This window comes from Tripterygium wilfordii, chromosome 2 (genome assembly GCF_013401445.1).
Source record: "Tripterygium wilfordii isolate XIE 37 chromosome 2, ASM1340144v1, whole genome shotgun sequence".
NCBI lineage: Eukaryota > Viridiplantae > Streptophyta > Magnoliopsida > Celastrales > Celastraceae > Tripterygium > Tripterygium wilfordii.
This window is the reverse complement of record NC_052233.1, coordinates 2827571-2851588: the sequence shown is the minus strand read 5'-3', so window position 1 is coordinate 2851588 and position 24018 is coordinate 2827571. Positions and strand designations below refer to the sequence as shown.

General features: G+C 36.6%; 1 protein-coding gene across 1 annotated transcript; it reads right to left on the bottom strand.

The window, feature by feature from the left end:
* Positions 1-7121: 7121 nt before the first annotated feature.
* Positions 7122-9055, bottom strand: LOC120009493 (protein TORNADO 2-like). The gene is made up of 3 exons (XM_038860115.1): positions 8963-9055; positions 8648-8706; positions 7122-7401 (listed from the first exon to the last, which is right to left on the bottom strand). The coding sequence occupies exons 1-3, from the start codon at positions 9053-9055 to the stop codon at positions 7122-7124; spliced, it is 432 nt and encodes a 143-aa protein (XP_038716043.1).
* Positions 9056-24018: the final 14963 nt, after the last annotated feature.

Sequence of the window (24018 nt, the reverse complement as noted above, 5' to 3'; positions counted from 1 at the left end):
TATTACACCCTTAATTAAATCTCCAAAAAACTCCTCACACTGATAATTGAAAATAAGCTTCAATGAGAAGAATTTCACACTAGAAACTTATATATATATATATATATAATATGTGTCTGTCTATGTGTGTGTATATATATATATGCATATGTATCTATATTTTTTAAATTTTGATACATGATAGTCGTAACAATAAAATAAAAAAAATGATCTTACTTTTTTCTAGATTGGTTCATTATAATAATAACAAATAAGGATAATGGTATTACACCAGTAACATATAGCCTTAACAAACAAGAGTAATGAATGATTGGGTAAATTTTACCCTTATTTACCAAACAATGGTAACAATTATTCTCCATAATTATTATTACACTTGTAACATTTACATGGGTAACAAATTATACCTCCAAATTCTTACCCCCATACCAAACGCACCCTAAGGGATATAAGGGACAAAAGGAGAAAGTGGGGTCACTGGTTTTGGGAGGGAGGTGGTGTTGAATCGAGTGAATATTTGTAGAGTATTCTTTAGAATATTGTTTATTCTTTGAGTCAAAGATTTACCCAAGATTTACTTTCCTTGATATATGTAATTGAGGGAAGTAAAGTCAAAGATTGAGGGAAGAAAAATAATCTTTTTCTTGTTTTAAGAGATATGTACATATTATATATACCTCTCGATTGAGAGAAGAATAATATTGTTATATTCATTCTCCTAAAATTAAGTTGGTATCGGAGCAAGTTCTCTTAACATACAACCTCACCATCACCGTAGCTACTAGGGGCCGACTGCTCCAACCAGGTCTGACTATCCGACAGAAGCCTATTGCTTCTTCCATAACAGGTGCCGATTGCACCATTGAACCAGAATCTCATCCAGAAATTACAAACAACTTATGGCTGAATCCGGTGCTCTTATAGTTCCACCTGTGGTGACGCCAACTCAAGAACCAACCTCTATTCCTTATGGGATCAAACTGAATGGTTCAAATTTCACTCTTTGGTCTCAGGTGGTTACTATGTTCGTTGCTGGACGGGGAAAGATGGAATATCTCAAAGGTACGACCTCGAAACCTACTGTTAGTGACTCTACATATAACAAGTGGATGATGGAGGATGCTACTGTAAAAGGCTGGCTTATTGGCTCTATGGAAGCCGATATAATGAATCTTTTTATTCGTTTACCCACTGCGAATGATGTTTGGGATGCTGTGTCTCAAACATATTTTGAGGGTGCTGATAAATCTATTTTGTATAATCTGTCTCAAAAAGCTATGGCAACTAAGCAGGCAGGGCGACCTGTGGCTGCATACTATTCCGATCTTAAGGTTATTTGGCAGGAGCTTGATCATCGTCGTCCAATTACCTTTACTCAGCCAGATGTGATTAAGACTCGAATGGCTGAAATTGATGAAGATCGAGTCTATTCTTTTTTGGCTGGGCTTGATGATATATATGATTCTGTTCGAGGAGATATTCTTCGTACTAATCCTCTACCTGGACCTGATAATGCTTTCTCAACTGTGAGACGTGAAGAACTTCGTCGGAATACAATGATGTCTTCAGAAGTTCCTCAGATGGCTATGGCAGTTCGAAAATATGGAACTCCAACAAGTTCTTTGTCACTTTCAGTACCTACTAGCGGTAAATGTACTCATTGCGGCAGCACCAAACATACTGTAGATACTTGCTTCAAAAAGCATGGATATCCCGAGTGGTGGCAGGCTCACAAAGAGCGATTACAGGCTCGAAAAGGCGGTAAAGTTGCGCTATGCACCTCACTGTCTCCCATAACTCTTTCATCCTCATCTACAGTCCCAGTGGCACCGACTCCTTCTTCAATGGATACCATGGCTTCCACTACCCCAGTTGATATCACTCACTCTGTGGTAGATCCTACTCTTCTCCAACAGTCAGGTAGTGTTGGTCTAGCCCTTCTTGCAACAAATTCTGAAAAAGATCCCGGTTGGATTCTTGACTCTGGTGCGACTAATCATATGACCTTTGATGCGTCCTTATTACATGATACTTGTTTACCAAATTGCTCTACTGTCACCAATGCCAATGGTGTCTCATATCCGGTTACGGGCGCTGGAAGGGTTAACTTAACTCCTTCATTATCCTTGGAGCACACTTTATTGATTCCTTCTCTTTCCAATAATCTTTTATCTATGCCACAAGTTACTACACAACTAAATTGTTTAGTATTAATGTATCCTACTTTTTGTTTCCTTCAGGATCTCTGCAGCGGGGAGATAATTGGGCGTGGTACTAAGAGAGAGAGATTATATTATGTCGAAGATGTCAGTATGGGACGATTTCTATCAGCAAAAGGGTCATCTCGGGCATCAGAAGATCAGATTCGGTTATGGCATCATCGTTTGGGTCATGTCTCCTTTGGTTACTTGAAATATTTATTTCCTACTTTATTTTCTACATGTGAACCTTTCAATTTTCAGTGTGATACATGTGTTTTGGCCAAGAGTCATCGTGCTACTTATTCTGATAGTTCTAATAAAAGGGTTGTGCCTTTTGCGTTGGTTCATTCGGATGTTTGGGGACCTGCCCCTGTTACTACTTCTACTGGCTTTAGATGGTTTGTATTATTTATTGATGATTGCACTCGTATGACTTGGCTTTACCTTATGTGTCATAAGAGTGATGTGGCTGCTTGCTTCCGCACGTTTCATACCATGATCAAAACACAATTCTCTGCTAATTTACAGGTCCTTCGATCTGATAATGGTGGTGAATTTGTGAATCAGGAGTTACAAGCTTATTTTCAGACTCATGGAATTTTGCATGAAATCACTTGTCCTTATACACCACAACAGAATGGTGTTGCTGAGCGCCGAAACAGACAAATTTTGGAGATCACACGTGCTGCCCTTATTGGAGCCCACATGGCACCACATTTTTGGGAAGAAGCTGTTACAACAGCTGTATATCTTTTGAATAGGGTACCGACTCGTGTTCTACAATTTCAGACACCACTTGATAAATTGGCATCCTATGTAACACTGCCATCGCACCTCACACTTCCTCCCCGGGTGTTTGGTTGTGTTGTGTTTGTACATTTACAGAAACATCTCCGCACGAAACTTGATCCTTGTGCCCTCAAGTGTGTATTTGTCGGTTATCATCCTTCACAAAAGGGTTACCGGTGCTTTCATCCTCCTACAAGTAAGTTCTATGTTACTATGGATGTCACCTTTTCTGAACATGAAATGTTTTTCTCTTCACCCAATTCCACGCTTCCGGGCCCGAGTGGTGATACTGCAGCTGAAGCTCCGAATTGGATGGAGTTGTTTCCCGATCCACTGTGTGTTGAAGTTCCTAATTCTGAAATTCCTCAGTTCGCCAAAATTAGTGATGCTGCCGAAGCTCCCTCTCTCTCATCTTCGCTAGTACCCACTCCCGATACTCCTCGTACAGATCCTCCTGAGGTAAGCATTGAGTCTGATGTTAATACTAACAATATTTGTGATAATACTTGTGTCTCGATTGAAACTGACAGATATGTACTCCCACCAAGAAGTACTCGTGGTGTACCACCAGATAGATTTTCACCAGAGGCTGTGCGAAAAGTGAAATATCCTATTGCTCAGTATGCATCCACTCACCGACTGTCAAAGGAATGCCGAAGCTTTGTCAGTAATATGACTGCCATAGATATTCCTACTAAAGTGCAAGAGGCGTTGTTGGATCCAAAATGGGCAACTGCAATGACTGAGGAGATGACAGCACTTGAGAAAAATCAAACCTGGGAATTGGTGGAGTTGCCGAAAGGAAAAAAAACTGTCGGTTGTAGGTAGGTGGGTGTACACCGTCAAGTGCAAGTCTGACGGTTCGGTTGATAGGTATAAAGCTAGGCTCGTGGCTAAAGGATTCACCCAGACGTATGGGGTTGATTATCAGGAAACGTTTGCTCCTGTTGCAAAAATTAATACAGTTCGAGTCCTAATATCCCTAGCTGCAAATTTTGATTGGCCTCTACAACAATATGATGTAAAAAATGCTTTTTTACATGGTGACCTACAAGAAGAAGTTTATATGTCTCTGCCCCCAGGATATGAAGCTCCAGGTGATCAAAGTGTCGTGTGTAAACTGAAGAAAGCCTTATATGGGTTGAAACAATCTCCTCGAGCTTGGTTTGGTCGATTCCGACTTGCTATGAGAAGATTCGACTATAAGCAAAGTAATGCAGATCACACTTTATTTTTGAAAAGAGTTGGTGATAAATTAACAGCTCTCATTATTTATGTTGACGACATGGTAGTGACAGGCAATGATTCTGAAGAAATGCGTAAACTGAGAGACTATTTGTCAACTGAATTTGATATGAAGGATTTGGGAGGATTAAAATATTTTTTGGGCATTGAAGTTGTTCGTTCTAAGCAAGGCATATTTTTGTCCCAACGAAAGTATGTGCTTGACTTATTAACAGAAACGGGTATGCTTGGATGTCAGCCAATTGGATCTCCTATGGAACAAAATCATGGATTGGAAGAGTCTTGGAATCAAACTTCAATAGACAAATTACGATATCAAAGGTTAGTTGGGCGTTTAATCTATTTGTCTCATACGAGGCCAGATATTGCATATGCGGTCAGTGTTGTGAGTAGATTTATGCACAATCCTGGTAAACAACATATGGATGCAGTTATTAGAATTCTGAGATATTTAAAATCTGCGCCGGGAAAAGGCTTACTCTTTTCTAAGAATGGGCATGCAGACGTATGGGGCTATACCGACTCAGATTGGGCAGGTAAAGGAGACCGAAGAAGATCAACCACCGGGTATTTAACTTTTGTTGGAGGAAATCTGGTTACTTGGAGAAGTAAAAGGCAAAAAGTTGTCTAATTGTCTAGTGCAGAAGCCGAATACAGAGCAATGGTGAAAGGTATTTGTGAGTTGTTATGGCTCAAACGGCTTATGGGGGAGCTTAGTTTGTCCATTAAAAGACCAATGAAATTGTATTGTGATAATCAGTCAGCAATTAAAATTGCTGAGAACCCAGTGCAACATGATCGGACTAAACATGTGGAAATTGATAGGAATTTCGTGTATGAAAAGCTAGAAAGAAAAATAGTTGAAGTTCCGTATATGAAGACTGAAGATCAGTTGGCTGATGTGTTAACCAAGGCAGTGCCAAATTCAGTGTTTGCCGATTCACTTGTCAAGCTGGGCATGTACGATGTCTATGCACCACCTTGAGGGGGAGTGTTGAATCGAGTGAATATTTGTAGAGTATTCTTTAGAATATTGTTTATTCTTTGAGTCAAAGATTTACCCAAGATTTACTTTCCTTGATATATGTAATTGAGGGAAGTAAAGTCAAAGATTTACTTTCCTTGATATATGTAATTGAGGGAAGTAAAGTCAAAGATTGAGGGAAGAAAAATAATCTTTTTCTTGTTTTAAGAGATATGTACATATTATATATACCTCCGATTGAGAGAAGAATAATATTACTATATTCATTCTCCTAAAATTAAGTGGCTCAAATACCAAATATTGACCTAAAACGAGAATAAAGCCCAAAAACAAATGTTGGCTTAAAAACCAAATACTGACCCAAAAAAGAGGACAAAGCTTAAAAAAAAAAAGCATAAAACATAAAATAACAAAAACAAACCATAAAAACAAATTTCTTCGTGTTATATCAAAAACCCAAAACCTTTCTTCTTCCCCAACAGTGGCCTAAACAGTATGTAATAACAAAATTCCAAGAACAAAAACAAGTTCCTTTGCAAGGAAATGGTAGGGAAATCTCTTCCATGCGGAGACAAAATCTCACAAAGATGAGATATCCATTTGAAGACAATCATTCAGTAGAGAGGAATGAAGAAACATCCAACAAAATTCGAACAAAAATCAACAGTGAATGTCTAAACAAAATAGAGTCTTTGAAAAAATTGGTCAACCCAAGTAGTGTACTAAAACACCGAAGCAGCTATCTCCATTTGAATGGAAGAAACTCAAGAGGGTTGAGACCCATTCGGCCACCCGTTCGACAAAAAGGGGGACCGAGCTTCCTCTTATGCAGGGATAGAATCCCATGAAAGAGGAAACCCCTTTTTTTCTACCAGAGAATGCCCAAACAGAGATGAAAGAGGGAACTATATCTATGGTTAACAAATGCAAAGGGGGAGAGGAAAGAAAAGTAAAGAAAATCTAGCCAAAAAATTTCTACCTTTCTCCACCCTTTCCTTCTTTCTCTCTTTCTTTTCTCTACTGCCGCCTCTCCTCTCTTTTTTTTTCCTCTCTCTCTCATTTCTTCTCTCTTTCTCTCTCTTTTCTCTTTTCTCTTTTCCTTCTTCCTTTCACCTCTGCCACCTGTTAAAAGGTGTTAAAGGAATAAAAATCCCACATCGATTGTTGAGGGACTTGGTGTCTAGTTTATAAGCTTGCCCAAGTCTTCAACCTATTGTCCAGCCTTTTCCAGGAAGGTGAGCTGGGAACTGCCACGGCCCAATGGGCCGAGATGGTGGGGAGGCTGGCTCTGGGTTGTGCCATAGTGGGATTTTCTACATGGTATCGGAGCGGGTGTGCTCGTCCCCGATGAAAAAGTCCACTCGTTGGGCCTTGGGCTTTGATACCCAGTCCACGAGTGCGGGGGAGTGTTAAAAGGTGTTAAAGGGATAAAAATCCCACATCGATTGTTGAGGGACTTGGTGTCTAGTTTATAAGCTTGCCCAAGTCTTCAACCTATTGTCCAGCCTTTTCCAGGAAGGTGGGCTGGGAACTGCCACGGCCCAATGGGCCGAGATGGTGGGGAGGCTGGCTCTGGGTTGTGCCATAGTGGGATTTTCTACAGAGCCAAGATAAATTTTATCTACACACTATTAAAGTACTAATTCTACACCATTTTTAAAACATTATAAGTTTACATCAAAAATTTATAAGTTTACACAAAAAAAATTTGATGAATATACCAAAATATCCTTGATTTCTATAATATTAAGAAGAATACTGTTAAGTTTACACATAATCCACCTCCACCCACAATTCTCCTTCCCCTCTCACTGTTAATATTTTTCCATCAAACCACTGTTATTCTGGGTTAGGTTATGGTATGAATGTAAAATAATTAGATTTCAAATAATTTAGAGGACTTATATTATCATAAAGCATGACGACGACCATATGAGGAGGAGAAATCCAAGAGCTACGGCGAGAAGAATCCAATCCTCCTTGATATCATCATAGCACCGCTTGGTCTGGTCATTGCTCCATTTGTTGCAGTTACTAATTATATCATTCATCACCGGACCTGAATTTGAATTTCTGATCCAGAATGTATCATTCTTGTAGAGAAATCCACAATCAATGGGTGGTTTGCAACAATCGGACTGCATATAAGAAAGATGACTACTCTTGGTACTATTGTTGGATCTAGTTATTTGTCAAACTGAGGATTTAATCAAACAAGTCTCCTTAATCTCATCTCGATTGGAGCGGTGATTGCTGAGATTGTGTATCTTGGTGAAAGCGAAGGTCAAGGGAGTGAGAAGCAGTAGAAGCACCAGCACCTGACATAGAAGGCGCTTCCAAGAATTGTGCTCGGTGAACACAAAACAAATCAATCCAATTAGTGATGCCCAACACACACAAAATCCCGCTAGTAATGGATCATCAATGAATTCCTGGGCACAAGGTGACTCCCATGGACTTGATGAAAGATTACTCTCAACATATCACTAAACGATATTGATTTACGTATCAAAGATCCATATTTTGGGGCAAGTTTTCTTCTTTTTGAAAATGTTTCATGTTGGATTGTTCTCCTCTATCTATATTAGAGTGGATGAGATAAACTTTGTTTTGCAGTAATTGAGTTTGAATGAAATTAGAATTTTGGTGTAAGTTTAGTACTTTCTAATTTAATACGTATATATAGATTTATTTTTGATTTTTAGTTAAGGGTGAATATGTCATTTTAAACAAGGATATTTATGTAAAATATAAATATTTAAAAAATGGTGTAAAGTTAGTATTTTAATGATGTGTAGATAAAATTACCCTTGAGCCAAATATTTGGTTTTGGGGCTTCGTTCTCTTTTTTGTGCCAATATTTTGTTTTTAAGCCAACATTTGTTTTTGGGCTTTGCTCTCTTTTTGGGCCAATGTTTGGTGTTAAAGCCAATATTTATTTTTGGACTTTTTTCTCTTTTTGGGCCAATATTTGGTCTTTGAGCCAAAAATTTGTTTGTGGGCTTTGTTCTCTTTTTGGGGCAATATTTGGTCTTTGAGGCAAAATTTATTTTTGGGCTTTGTTCTCTTTTGTGAGCCAATATTTGGTCTTTGAGCCAAACATTTATTTTTGGGATTTGTTCTTTTTTTGGCCAATATTTGGTTTTGAGCCAACATTTGTTTTTGGGCTTTATTTTTTTTTGGGCCAATATTTGGTCTTTGAGCTAATATTTTTTTTGGCCAATATTTAATTTTCCCTGACTTGTTTTCTCTCTTGGGCCAATATTTGATTAAATATGTATTTGTTTCAATTTCTAAAATTGTGATAGTTGGCATCCCAAAACTAAAAAATGGTTCTTAGCACCCACTCGAGAAAAATGATTTTAATCGAAATGGTTATCATCAAATTTGAAAGTGAGACATAAATTAAGTAAATTTTCAAAAATACCTTTCTACTAAAGTTTGTAAGATTCTTCGTGATATTATGTACCCGTGCTGGAAGAGTTTCTAAAAATAAAATTTCAAAAATACCTTTTTATGAAAGTTTTGTAAGCTTCTTCTTCATGGTATTTTATATCCGTATAGGAGGAGCTTTCAAAATTTTCCAAAAATTAATTCATTTCAAAAAAATTACATTAGCGCTTGTTTAAGTGTTGATAATCGCGTGAGCGAATGTTGTAAGGTGCTAATACCCTACGCTCAATCGACCCTCAACCCAATTTTTTGACCATAGACTAGTATTTTAAAAGGTGGTCAATTGCACCTCCAAAATATTTTGTGACGACTTCCTGTTTTTTAGTAAGTCCGTCTGCGTCATGATTTTGGTTGCGACAACTGGCGACTTCACTGGGGACATTTGAGGGTCAAACCACGTTTTGCTCGAACAAGGGCTAATTTATCCTCTTTTTTTTTTTTTTCATTTTCATTTTTATAGGTCTCATTTTATTTTTGTATATAAGTTTTGGCCCTTTATTTGTATAAATGTTTTAATTTCATACTTGTATATATGTTTTAGTCTTATTTGTATTTTTTTATTTGTGGGATTTAATGGTTTGTTCATTTTGAAGCATTTTATGGATGTTTTTGCATACAGGCTCGGGCATGAGTACGATAGGGGTTTGGTTGATAAAACCTCTTGCACACATTGTGCACTACACACACATAGGCCCCACTCATACTTCACGTCGGATAGGAGAGATAGACTATTACTTTCATGGGATTTTGTTCCTATACATATACTAGGTATATTCTCATTGGTTAAACTTCCCCAATGAATTGAGGGAGGAACCCCGTTTCCTTATGCGACTACGATGGCACCTTGCTAGGACGCACGAGATAGATAGAACCATGGCCATACAGTTTAGTGCTAGGAAACTGAGAGGATATCTCTTACTCTTACTGTTACTCTATCTGTGTTATTTTTGTCACATTTTATTTATTTATTTATTGTTACGCCGTTATGTTGCCGAAATTCTTATATACAATTCAATTTCACTATACTTAATGACTGTTACTAACCACATTTGTTTATTTGTGTTTTGTTCTCCTTTTTTCCATTTCATCATTCATATATATAGGCACATGCATGTGGTTTGGCATTGGTATTATTAGCATCACTTACCAACATCAACATGGTAGATAGTACTGATAGGGCCTACGTTGTGGGGAGTTGGATGGGGATGATTCAAGATGCACATGGAGATTCTTTGAAAGATAATCAATTGTTGCCTAGTGAGGGGAAATGTTGTGTTCTGGAGTGGTGCGCTATATATCCAAGTTACGGAATGAATGGGAATGGTTGGCAGGGCCCATAAGGAGAATTTTCCACCAGAAATACGGGATGATTGGAGTGCATCCATAGTTCAGATGGCGTCATTCGAACATCAGATAGAAATGTTACTCCTCGTCATAGGATTTGATGGTAAAGAATAACATTTCAGGAGTCACGATAGCCCAAAAATAGAGTCTTGTCCTGTTTAGAAAGATCAGCAAGACTCTCCATATCACTTCGGCATTGGGTATTTAACAAGGATAGATATTGTATTATAAATAGATATAATTTTATGGGTTTTAATTTTTACCAATGATAATCCTAAAATAAAACTATTTTTTGTAAAGATATAAAGATTCCTTATAACTAATATTTTGGAAAATAAATTTGTCTTGGAAATTTAATTTAGATCGTAAATTAATTTTTATGTAATTAAATTAAGAAAATCGGTTTTAGGGGATGCTCAAAAACACTCTGGATAAACCAGACAAGAATCAATAAGATGCACGTAGGCTCGAAAAAGTGAGCTTTATTTGCACTCCATTAATTTATAAATACACCCCAACTTTGGTCAACTTACCTTTGACAATATATTTTTCTAGGTACTGGATTATCATACCCCACCGCAAACCAAACCTAAACGAGCGGAGACTTGTGACATCCAATACTTGATCTAAACCTCCCCGATGTCCTTTGCCTGAGGAAACTCGTGTGGATTTTGTCGGAACTATCCTATATTGCACTCATGAGAGCTGTTACCTTTAATTTCGTAATTTTACGATTCATCATTTCTTCAATTTCCTTTGCTAATCCTCCCTCATTAGTTATTTGGGAGATCTCTTTTCCACGGCTAGTCACTGAGATCTTATCTCAAGTTCCCTGATCACGCATGCTCTCCTTAACATCTCGTCGATAGCTATCCGATCGAGAATGAGCTTCTCCATCTTCATTGATAAGATGCCTTGGTAATGGTTGTTGTGGAGATTGCTGCTGAGCTATCAACATCTCCATCATGACTTGCATCTGTTGAGCTAACACTGAAAACTGCTCCTGAGTGACTGGAGCATTAAACTGATCTTGCTCGGGCAAAGGTAGTTCTCCCTGAGGATCAGTCTCCTGAGTATCACTAGGTCCCGAGTTGGTTGTTCACGGGTTCCTTAGTCTAACCATTTGTGAGTTGTTTTGGAAAAGATAATTACTTTCTTTCCCACAAACAATGCCAAACTGATGATGAGCAGAATCAGATGACTTGACTTCTCGGGTATAACAAACGTGAGCTAAAGGGTCCCCGAGGAGTTTCTCAGGGGAGCCGCTCTGACACTCAAGTTAGTTCTGCAATAAAGTGAATTTAGAGAGATTGCTCGATATACGAAGCTTTCTCCTTTTAAGTGAATAAAAAGTGAAGTCCCTTTACCTGAATGAGTATTCCCTTTTTATATATTCCTTGAATAACTGCTACTTTGTGGTTGTAACCGCTCTTTGGAGATCGTGGGAGCTATAAGCTCGTTCTGTATTTGTAGTTAGGGTGATTTACCGATCAACCCATCAAAAACTCCTCAGATAGCGAGGAGACATTAATCAAGGTAACACCAAGTGTAGTCTAGGTGGCCCCCAATATAGCTTATTGTGTCCTAGACACTTGTTGATATTTAATTGGAGGGTATTTTGGTATCATCAAGGATAAAATCGTAAGTTAAATCGTTAAAATTGCAAGTTAAATCATTAAAATCGATAAAATCATGATTTTTGCCTCCAATTTTAACGATTTTACTCCAATGCTAAATGATGGGCCAAATTTAATCATTGATGGGCTCGCTCAAGTTTTAAGAATCCCATGTTCAAAAGACAAAAGCCCATGCTAACTCAAAATAGGATGAGAGGGTGAGATTGGAAAGTCAATTGATGGTGGCTTGATGATGTTGTCATCCACTGTAGCTCGATCGAGATCGGAGTACAAAAAGTCCTTCTCTTTCATTGATCTTGAACAAGATTGAATCGACAATGACATCTCTTGATCTTTCTCCTCCTATCCGTCGTATGGTTATTGGTAATTAGTGTTTTTTCTTGAAGGCAAAATCATATCAAGAGCTTTTGTTCATGTATGTTCTACTTGGTCTTAGGTTGGTCTCATGTGATAGACCATTTCCATGTATTATTTTATTTAATATTAGTAGGTATTCTATTACTGTCAACTCTGTGTTCTTTATTCCAATGTCGACTTTTGAAGCTGCAAATAAGTGGAGAAAAATACCTCGGGAGTAGAAGTGACATAGGATGAGAAAATGGTATTGTAATGACCCATCCTGAAAGGGGTCTGCGAAACTACGAAAACAACCTCAATTATATAAAATCATGCAAAGTCTATCAATTGGATTTATTACATTCCAAAAATTCTATCGAAATCTACTATCAGTAAATAAAAACTACATAAATAAATATCTACAAGAATTAGCATGCGGAAATTCAAATAGTAAACCCTCGCAAACACACTACCTATAATCCACAACTAGATATCCATGGCACATCGCTCATGTCGTGGAATGTTGGTGGCCATCTACAAACTCACTCAAAAGGGAGACAAAGTAATAGAGTGAGGTAAATAGCCCTGTAGGGGAGTAATGTCCGACAAGAACTCGGATACCTATGAGGCAGTTACCCTTGTGAACAAACTACAATAAGCCCGTAACATAGAAATGATATAATTTTCCAAAGTAATGTTATATAGTGCAACAAACAACAATATGAAGGGAGTCGACAACTTAATCACCATCCTTTCTAAGCTAAAGGGAAACATCTTGCACATTAACGCATCTCTTTTTGCCCACAAGGCCATCTTATGGGTATATAAGTAGCAATATAAGCCACCAGATCGATCTTCCCTTCATAGGCTTCAAATGATAGTGGCGCAAATTGGGTTGGAAGATCCTCACATCGAATGGACCTGACGAAGGGAGTCATGGCCTTTCTGCTCAAGGTCTACTCCGTCTTCTTTTGATCACTCCACAATGTCTCACTAGTATTTCCTGGGTTTTGTGATCTTTCCAAACTTTAAGATATGGATCTATGCTACGTCCAAGAATTTTCGTCCTGTGGTCTCTTCAAATTTAGGGATGCGATGCGTCGCACCCTGCGGGAACGCCCCCGCCTCCCTTTAGGGTAAGGCTCCTCTTTTTATAGGATCTTCTAGAGCTCATGCTCTTATGGTCCTAGGGCTGTTCTAGGTCTTGATGCTCCACTCTCCCACCCTTGCTTGGGTTTACCAATTCAATAATACTCGCAAGATTTTTACCCCTTTGTTTGACTGAGTGAAGCTGCTCAATCATCACCCTGAGCTCCTACCTTTGTTGAATCTCCCATTGCTTTACCTCCTCAATTTCTCCTTCTAGAGAAATATTTTCTTCATTATTATTTAATGGACCTCCCTATCTCTTCTTGTTAGTATTGATCAATAAAATTGGAGTCGGTTTGGATTGAGTGTGGAGACTAATTCAATTGCTGATATAGTATTTTGGAGCTGCCGTCTGGATGGGGGGTTATAGTTGTCTGAACAACTTTAGTGCGTGGAGTTGGAGAAGACCCTTATTGAAAGGCTGAACAACTGTCCGGATGGGTGATAAGGATGTCTGGACAGGGATCCTAAAAAAGTCAAGATAGACTATTTGGCGTCCGAAAAAGTTTAGTGTCCGTCCAAACGACAATCGGGACCTGCTATTTATCATAAACAGTAGACTTGTTTTCTCATGTTGTAAGTTTTTATTTCTATTGTTTTGTTTCCCTAAAAGGTATTAGAGAGATGACTAGACCTGGTGAAAGAGAGAGAAAGGTAAAGAAAGTTTTGTAGGAAATATCTTGGTATAATTGGGTTCTAGGTGTGAGACTGACAACACCCATAGTTTTTTCTTTGGTTTTGGAGTTTTCCATGTAAATTCTTGCCTTGTGATTGTGTTGATTGTTTTGTATTTCAAATTCTATTTTATTCTTGATATTTCTGAAGGAGGATCCTAGTAAAATTGTCAAAACTCCCTAGCTTTATGAGGGGGCATGTCCTTCATCTTTGATTCTCTCTTTGGTGTTTATGGTATGATTTAGCTTAGAGATTCACTAAAAAAGTACTCGTTCTCAAAGATGATGCCAAATTATCGATGTAAAAATCTATACGACCAACACGTCAGCAATTGGGGTCCAAGTTGTGACGCAGACTGCGAATCTCTGACTTGCAAGGAGAAAAGAAGGCAGCCTTTGTGGCATATGGACACTTCAACGCTGAAGTCAGTGTCTTACTCAAGAATCAATCAAGTATCCAATTTTGTAATTCAAAGTGCATACCTCGTTTGAGTTTGATCAATCCTTTTATAGGAGTTGTGGTATGTGTGTCAGGATTGTTAGGATTGTTGGAATCTTGATCTTGACAATGGGGTTTTCTGAGATATGAGGATTCGTGAGACATTGGGATTCCTGCTAATTCCCTGTTGTCTTCGTTCTTTCTTGACATGACTTCTTGGGTTGACTCATCCTTAGATCGACTCTAGGAAATTGTGAGGTCTTCCCTCTTTGTGCCACCTATTATATTGACGAAGCATGACATTTTATCTTTATTGCATATGGGGCATAAAATATGTATATGATCAAGCCACAATCACTACCAATAATGCATATATATCAGTACGCAAATATATATGTGACATAGAGTATGGTAGAACAAATCGAATTCGAATGAAAACAATTCTACTACAATCCACCAAGAATTGAACAAAGTAGGGTTAGAAAATAATATCTGATTTATTATAATTCAACAAAGTTGTTCTCTAATGAGAGTTTACAACCTTAAGTAGTAGAAGTAAAACAAAACCTTAGGGAAAGCCTAATTTAACAAAAATACATTGTAATACCTGAATTTTGTCCAGGTCGATTTTGCAATAAATCCTTTTTCTTTTCCTTTACATATAGATATACTATTTGATTCATTCAGGTTCAATTTGTATATTCAATTTTCTCTTAATTAAATTCAAAATCAATAAATTCAAATTCAGTTTTCTCCACCCTTTCCTTCTCTCTCTTTCTTTCCTTTACTGCCACCTCTCCTCTCTGTTTTTTCCTCCTTTCTTTCTCTCATTCTTCCCTCTTTCTTTTTCTCTCTTCTCTTTTCCTTCTTCCTTTCACCTCTGCCGCCTCCCTCCCAAAACCAGTGACCCCACTCTCTCCTTTTGTCCCTTATATCCATTGAGGTTAAGACAACGTTAGGGTTTATTTGGGTCATGGGTTTGTGGGTTATGGGCTAGTGGGCTATGGGCTTGTGGTAGTTTTTGTGGGTTGAACTAAATTGGGTTTTGGGTAGTTTTTGTTTGGCAGTTGAACTTTGAGTAAGTTTGTTTGAGAATTGGGCTTGATTAAAAGGAAAATGAAAATTGGGCTTGCCTAAAATTAAATGTTCTCTCTTCCTCTCCCCCTTTGCATTTGTTAACCATAGATATAGTTTCCTTTTTTATCTCTGTTTGGGCATTCTCTGGTAGAAAAAAAGGGGTTCCAGTTTCGTAAGATTCTATCCCTACATAAGAGGAAGCCCCGGTCCCCTTTTTGTCGTACGGGTGGCCGAATGGGTCTCAAACCTCTTGAGTTTCTTCCATTCAAATAGAGATAGCTGTTTCAGTGCTTTAGTACACTACCTGGGTTGGCCAATTTTTTCAAAGACTCTATCTTATCTTCGTGAGATTTTGTCTCCGCATGGAAGAGATTTCCCTGCCATTTCCTTGCAAAGGAACTTGTTTTTGTTCTTGGAATTTTGCTATTACATACTGTGTAGGTCACGGTTGGGGAAGAAGAAAGGTTTTGGGTTTTTGATATAACATGAAGAAAACGTTTTTTGCGGTTTGTTTTTGTTATTTTATGTTCTTCTGGTTTTTGTTTTTAAGCTTTGTCCTCTTTTTTGGGCCAATATTTGGTTTTTAAGCCAACATTTGTTTTTGGGCTTTGTTCTATTTTTAAGCCAATATTTGTTATTTGAGCCAAATATTTGGTTTTGGGGCTTTGTTCTCTTTTTTGAGCCAATATTTTGTTTTTAAGCCAACATTTGTTTCTGGGCTTTGTTATCTTTTTGAGCCAATATTTGGTCTTTCGGCCAAACATCTATTTTTGGGATTTATTCTTTTTTTGGCAAATATTTGGTTTTAAGCCAACATTTATTTTTGGGCTTTATTTTCTTTTTGGCCAATATTTGGTCTTTGACCTAACATTTTTTTTTTTTGGCCTTCGTTTTCTTTTTTGCGCCAATATTTAATTTTCCCTGACTTGTTTTCTCTCTTGGGCCAATATTTGATTAAATATGTATTTGTTTTAATTTCTAAAATTGGGATAGTTGGCATTCCAAAACAAAAAAAAATGGTTTTTACCACCCACAAGAGAAAAATGATTTTAATTGAAATGATCATTATTAAATTTGAAAGTGGGACATAAAAAAATAAATTTTCAAAAATACCTTTTTATGAAAGTTTTGTAAACTTCTTCTTCATGGTATTTTATATCCGTGTAGGAGGAGCTTTCAAAATTTTCCAAAAATTAATTCATTTCAAAAAAATTAGATTAGCGCTTGTTTAAAATGTTGATAACGGCGTGAATAGGTGTTGTAAGGTGCTAATACTTTCCCTATACTCAATCGACCCTCAACCCAATTTTCTGACCATAGACTAGTATTTTAAAAGGTGACCAATTGCACCTCCAAAATAATTTGTGGCGACTTCGTATTTTTTAGTAAGTCTATCTGCGTCACGATTTTGGTTGCGACAACAGGCGACTTCACTGGGGACATTTGAGGGTCAAACCAAGTATTGCTCGAACAAGGACTAATTTCTCCTCTTCTTTTTATTTCCATTTTCATTTTCATAGGTCTCATTTTATTTTTGTATATAAGTTTTGGCTCTTTATTTGTATAAATGTTTTAATTTCATACTTGTATATATGTTTTAGTCTTATTTGTATTTTTTTTATTTGTGGGATTTAATGGTTTGTTCATTTTGAAGTATTTTATGGATGTTTTTGCATACAGGCTCGGGCATGAGTACGATAGGGGTTTGGTTGATAAAACCTCTCGCACACACTGTGCACTTCTTTTACCACACATACACACACATAGGCCCCACTCATACTTCAGGTCGGATAGGAGAGATAGATTATTAGTTTTATGGGATTTTGTTCCTATACAGATACTAGGTACATTCTCATTGGTTAAACTTCCCCAATGAGTTGAGGGAGGAACTCCGTTTTCTTATGGGACTAAGGCGGTACCTTACAAGGACGCGCGAGATAGATAGAACCATGGCCATACATTGTAGTGCTAGGAAACCGAGAGGATATCTCTTACCTTTACTGTTACTCTGTCTGTGTTATTTTTATCACATTTTATTTATTTATTTACTATTACGCCGTTATGTTGTCGAAATTTGTATATACAATTCAATTTCACTATACTTAATAACTGTTACTGACCACATTTGTTTATTTGTGTTTTGTTCTCCTTTTTTCCATTTCATCATTCATATATATAGAATAAGCGGTTATATTTGAACAGTTACACCTGTTCATTTTGTGGTCATGTAGAGGAATAATTTCAAATAAGTAGTTATATTTGAACAGTTACATCTGTTCATATTCTTCTTATAAAGGGACCATCTATCAATACAAAAGATATAAGAATTTTTTTTTTCTTCTTTTCTTGGTTGTGTTCAGGCATAGCAAACTGCACATAACATCTAGACAGTATTGTATCCTAAGAACAAAATTGCTGTGATTCCCATTGCTATTATAAGGGAGCAATATTTGTTTGAGAGACAGATTCTCAAATCGCCTTACTGTTCTAAAGGTTCCAGTCATTCCTTCATTGTTCTTCTCATCTCTTTTTCTAACAATTCTCAAACAAATATTGTTCGTTCGAAATTATGGAAGGAACAAATGTTTCTGTTGCTACTACATCCATGGGTCCTACAATATCTACCAATGCAACTACTCAATCCTTGGGTTCTGCCATTACATCTTTGAATGTAATGCCTCAAGATTTGTCCAAACTAGAGAAGTTTGATGGTAACAATTTCAAGCGCTGGAAAGAAAAGTGGAGTTTTTGCTGAACACTTTGAAAGTGCGATATGTTTTGGATACTGAATGTCCAACAGTTCCTGTCGAAAATCCTACTCCTCAACAGATTACTGCAAAGCGGACTTGGGATGATGATAACTACACTTGTCGTGGAAATATCTTCAACACTCTATCTGATTCCTTGTTCGACATGTATGTTCCGTTGAAGATGGCACGTCAAATTTGGGAGGCTTTGGACAGCAAATACAAAACTGAAGATTCTGGCAATAAAAGCCATCTTGTGAGTAACTATTTCGAATTTAAGATGATTGATAACAAACCTATTTTGCCACAGGTTCATGATCTACAATTAATTGTTCATCAATTATTGTATGAGGGCATTTCCCTTGATGAAAGATTCCAAGTTGGTGCTATCATTGCCAAACTACCTCCATCATGGAAAGACTATCGTAAAAGTCTCAAAAGGAAGAGTAAAACTCTCAACCTTGATGCACTTCAAAGACAGATACGAATTGAAGAAGAATCACGTGTACGTGATAAGCAAGATGAAACAACTGAAATGACAAAGGCCGCACATGTTGTTGAAATAGACAACAAAGAGAGCAAAAAATCTCGTTTTGATAATGTTTCCAAAGGGAAAGGAAAACAGAAATATAAAAAAGATGTTTGCCATTTCTGTAAAAAGAAAGGTCACTACAACAGAGATTGTAGACTTAAGAAGAAGAAAGACCAAGCCAACAATGTTGAAGAGAATCTAGTTGCTGTTTTGTCTGAAGTTAATTTGATTGCAAATGATGATGGGTGGTGGGTTGATATAGGAGCAACCCGTCATGTATGTGGCAATAAGAGTTTATTCAAGAAATATGAGGAAGTTGGTGACGACATAGAGTTATATATGGGAAATTCTTCAACTACAAAAGTTGCTGGAAAAGGCAATGTGGAATTGAAGTTTACTTCTGGGAAGATTGTCACACTTCTTGATGTATATCATGCATCAGAAATTCGAAAGAATTTGGCATCTGGTGGTCTTTTGTCCAAACATGGCTATAAGTTAGTATTTGAGTCTGACAAGTTTATCTTGTCAAAGAATGGTAACTTTGTAGGAAAAGGCTATGTAGCCAATGGAATGTTCAAGTTGAATCTAATGAATGAATCTGTTTTTGTGTATATTGTTGATTCTTTTTCTCTATGGCATGCTAGGTTAGGACATGTGAATTATGATTCTATTCAAAGAATGATTAATGTAGGAATTCTTCCTTCTACTTTAAAAAATGATAGGCATAAGTGTGAAACATGTGTCAAAACGAAATTGACAAGAAAACCTTTTCTTAATTCGAATAGGTTATCTATTGAATTATTAGAATTAGTGCATTCTGATATATGTGATTTGCATAGCAAATTAACAAGAGGAGGAAAAAGATATTTTATTACTTTTATAGATGATATGTCTAAGTATGCATATGTTTATTTGCTTAAAACTAAAGATGAAGCATTGGAAAAATTTAAGCTGTATAAAGCTGAAGTGGAAAATCATCTTGGGTGTAAAATTAAATCTTTACGTAGTGATAGAGGTGGTGAATATTTTAGTACAGATTTTGATAATTTTTGTGAAATTAATGGGATTATTCACCAAAGTACTGCACCATACACACCACAACAGAATGGTGTGGCCGAACGTAAAAATCGAACACTTATGGATATGGTAAATGCTATGTTAGAATATTCTGGTTTGCCTTCTAATCTTTGGGGAGAAGCAATATTTACTGCTACACATATTTTGAATAGAGTACCCTCCAAACATAATAAATTGTCACCTTATGAATTATGGTTTAAACGTAAGCCTAGTTTAAATTATTTTAAGTTGTGGGGGTGTGTAGCATATGTAAGGTTACCGGATCTTAAAAGGTCTAAGTTAGGACCTAGAACAAAAAAATGTGCATTTCTTGGATATGCTACAAATAGTAAAGCATACAGATTTTTAGATTTAGAATCTAATACTATTATTGAGTCTAGGGATGCAGAATTTTTTGAAGATATTTTCTTTAAAGATTCCAAAACTCTTGAACCTAGTTCTTCTAAACAACAAATTATTTTGGAAGAAAATAATCCTTTAAAAGAGGTTGATATGGAGGTTAGAAAGCCAAAAAGAGTTAGAAAAATAAAAGATTTTGGTCTTGATTTTGTTACATATTTAGTAGAAGGTAGTTCTAAAGATAACATTTTTCATGAGTTCGAATTTTGTTATAATATAAATGATGAGCCTTCTACGTTTGAAGAAGTTATGAAATCTAGAGATGCCACTTTTTGGCGAGAAGCCGTTGATGATGAAATGGCTTCAATAATGATGAACAATACCTGGGTTCTTGTTGATTTACCTCCAGGTTCTAAACCTATTGGATGTAAATGAGTGTTCAAACGAAAGATGAAACCCGATGGAACCATAGACAAGTATAAGGCTAGATTAGTAGCCAAAGGATTTAAACAATCCAAAGGGGTTGATTATTTTGATACTTATGCCCCTGTTGCTAGGATTTCATCCATTAGAATTTTAATATCCTTAGCTTCTATATTTAGTCTAAAAATTCATCAAATGAATGTGAAAACAGCATTTTTGAATGGTTATTTGGATGAAGAGGTATATATGGAACAACCAACAGGTTTTGTAGTACAAGGACAAGAACATAAAGTGTGTAAATTAATTAGATCATTGTATGGTTTAAAACAGTCTCCGAAACAATGGCATGAAAGGTTTGATAATGTTTTATTATCTAATGGTTTTAAATTAAATGAAGGTGATAAATGTATTTACACCAAAATGATGAATAATAATATTGTTATTATATGTTTATATGTTGATGATATGCTAATATTTAGTGGTAGTGACATTTGCATTCAATCGACAAAAGATTTTTTGTCATTACATTTTGATATGAAAGATTTGGGTGTAGCTAATACTATTCTTGGTATAAAGATACACAAATTAAATGATGCTTACGTTATTTCTCAAAGTCATTATGTTGAAATGGTTTTGAAGAAATTTAGTCATTTATCTGAGAAAGTTTCTGCCATTCCTTATAATCCTATTTTGAAACTTGAAATAAATAAAGGTCGTTGTGTATCACAACTTGAATATTCTCAAGTTATTGGTAGTCTGATGTATGCAATGTATTGCACACGTCCAGACATTGCTTTTGCCGTGGGCAAGTTAAGTAGATATACAAGTTGTCCAAGTTTGGAGCATTGGAAAGCAATTTCTAATGTATTGGGATATTTGAAAGGAACTAAAACCTATCCTCTTCATTATGAAGGGAAACCATCTGTGATAGAAGGTTTTAGTGATGCAAATTGGAATTGTGTGGGTGATGGTTCAAAGTCTACTACTGGATGGGTTTTTACCCTTGGTGGTGGTGCTATTTCATGGGTTTCAAAGAAACAAACTTGCATAACTCACTCAACCATAGAGTCGGAGTTAGTAGCCCTAGGTGCTGCAGGAAAAGAGGCTGAATGGATAAGAAATCTTATAATTGATTTGCCATTGTGGAAACATCCATTGCCTCCTATTTCTATACACTGTGATAGTCAAGCTACTTTGTCAAGAGTGTATAGCAAGTCTTATAATGGAAAGTCAAGACATATTAGTCTTCGACATAATACTGTGAGACAAATGTTGGAAGAAGATATTATCACAGTTGACTATGTAAAGTCATGTACAAATTTGGCAGATCCTTTTACTAAAGGCCTAAGTAGAGATCTGATAAGAAAAACAACGGTTGAGATGGGTTTAAAACCAATCAAAATAATTCACTAATAGATAGCAACTCTACCTATACTTGTTCAACAAGTTTATAGGTTCAAAGAGAAAAACGAGTCTTGAAGGTGAATGTTATAGTACTAAATTAAATCCATCAAACCATGGTTTGAAAGTACTAGTCCTGTAATGATATGGTTAAGGCTGAGTTCAACTCTTAATAAGTTCACATAAAAGGTGTTTTATACTACAGGGACACCTAGAAGAACTTAACCTATGTGAGTGTAAAGTCAGGCCGCTTTTGTCGGGGTTTTGGTAAGCTACCTAGAGCACTCATGAAGTTGGGATTTACGCGTACGGCCTAAAATGCGCGGCTGGAAAGAAGAGCTTCTATTATGTCAATATGTATATGTTCTCCGGTTTTATCAAACGAGTTAGATAGTTCAAAGATTTTATATCTACTATTTTACCGGTAATTCCTTGAGAATATAATACTATGTAAAAGTTCAAGCCTTACAGGTACTTTTGCTTATGTATTGATATATGTGTATATTATATCCAAGTATTTTATTTGAAATTAGTGGGGGATTGTTGGAATAATTTCAAATAAGCGGTTATATTTGAACAGTTACACCTGTTCATTTTGTGGTCATGTAGAGGAATAATTTCAAATAAGTAGTTATATTTGAACAGTTACTTGAACAGTTACATCTGTTCATATTCTTCTTATAAAGGGACCATCTATCAATACAAAAGATATAAGAATTTTTTTTTCTTCTTTTATTGGTTGTGTTCAGGCATAGCAAACTGCACATAACATCTAGACAGTATTGTATCCTAAGAACAAAATTGCTGTGATTCCCATTGCTATTATAGGGGAGCAATATTTGTTTGAGAGACAGATTCTCAAATCGCCTTACTGTTCTAAAGGTTCCAGTCATTCCTTCATTGTTCTTCTCATCTCTTTTTCTAACAGCACATGCATGTGGTTTGGCATTAGTATTGTTAGCATCACTTACTAAGATCAACATGGTAGATAGTACTGACAGGGCATACGATATGGGGGGTCGGATGGGGATGATTCAAGATGAGCACGGAGATTCTTTGATAGATAATCAGTCGTTGCCTAGTGTGGAAAATGTTGTGTTCCAGAGTGGCGCACTATATATCCAAGTTATGGAATGTATGGGAACGATTGGTAGCGCCTATAAGGAGCGCTTACCACCAGAAATACGGGATGATTGGGGATTTGATCACGGTAACGGTACTTATTACTCTACTACGTGCTACTATGAAGTATTGGGATCCGGCCTACCGATGCTACACCTTCCAAACAATAGACCCATCCCCAATTATTGAAGAGTATGCCCGAATATGAAAGGGTATGTAAAGGTAAAGGTAGTCAAATTATTCAACCAAATTGGCCATTAATAGTGTGTTTGGATTGAGGGATTTGGAGGGAAGAGAAAGGAAGGGAAATAGAGTTTCCTTCCATTTCATTTGTTTGGATAGTTTATTAAAAATTAAGGGGAGGGATTTAAGGGGATTTGGGAGGAAGGTTTCATTAAATTTTTGTTAAAATTCTTTCTCTCCAAAATGGAGTCATTTAGAGGGAAGAGATTACTAATTAAGTCATTTGTAAGTTAAATATCTATTTTACCCTTGTATATAATATTTTAACATAAACATAAGGATAAATTAGTAAATTAAACAAACTTTCTTTCCTTCTTTTTTTTTATCTATCCAAACATTGGAGAGGGAAAAATAGTCATCCTTCCCCTCCTTTCTCTTCTCTCCCCCTCCCTTCTCTTCCCTTCCCTTCCCCCCAAATCCCTCAATCCAAACACACTCTAAGTGAACCCGATCCCGGTAATACTCTATGAGACCATCAGGTCTTTAAACTTCTGTCGAAGACGAGGGAAAGGAAAATTTACTAGATGCTCTAAATTTTTGTGGATCTGGCTAGTGAGTCATTTGCAATATCATCACGAAGTAGGACTCCCAATAGTAAATTTTAGTCCACGTACAAACTCAAATGGGAGATCCATCGATGATTTCAAATCAATTGGATGGACCCCAGAGATCCAATCTTTGCCAACATGGAAAGTTTTTTCAACTCAATCGGAGAAAATAAAATCATTTGGAGGGCACCTTGGTTCAAACTGAGGTTCATATGGAAGCCACAGCTACTGATAATAAAAGAACAAGGAAGGGAACT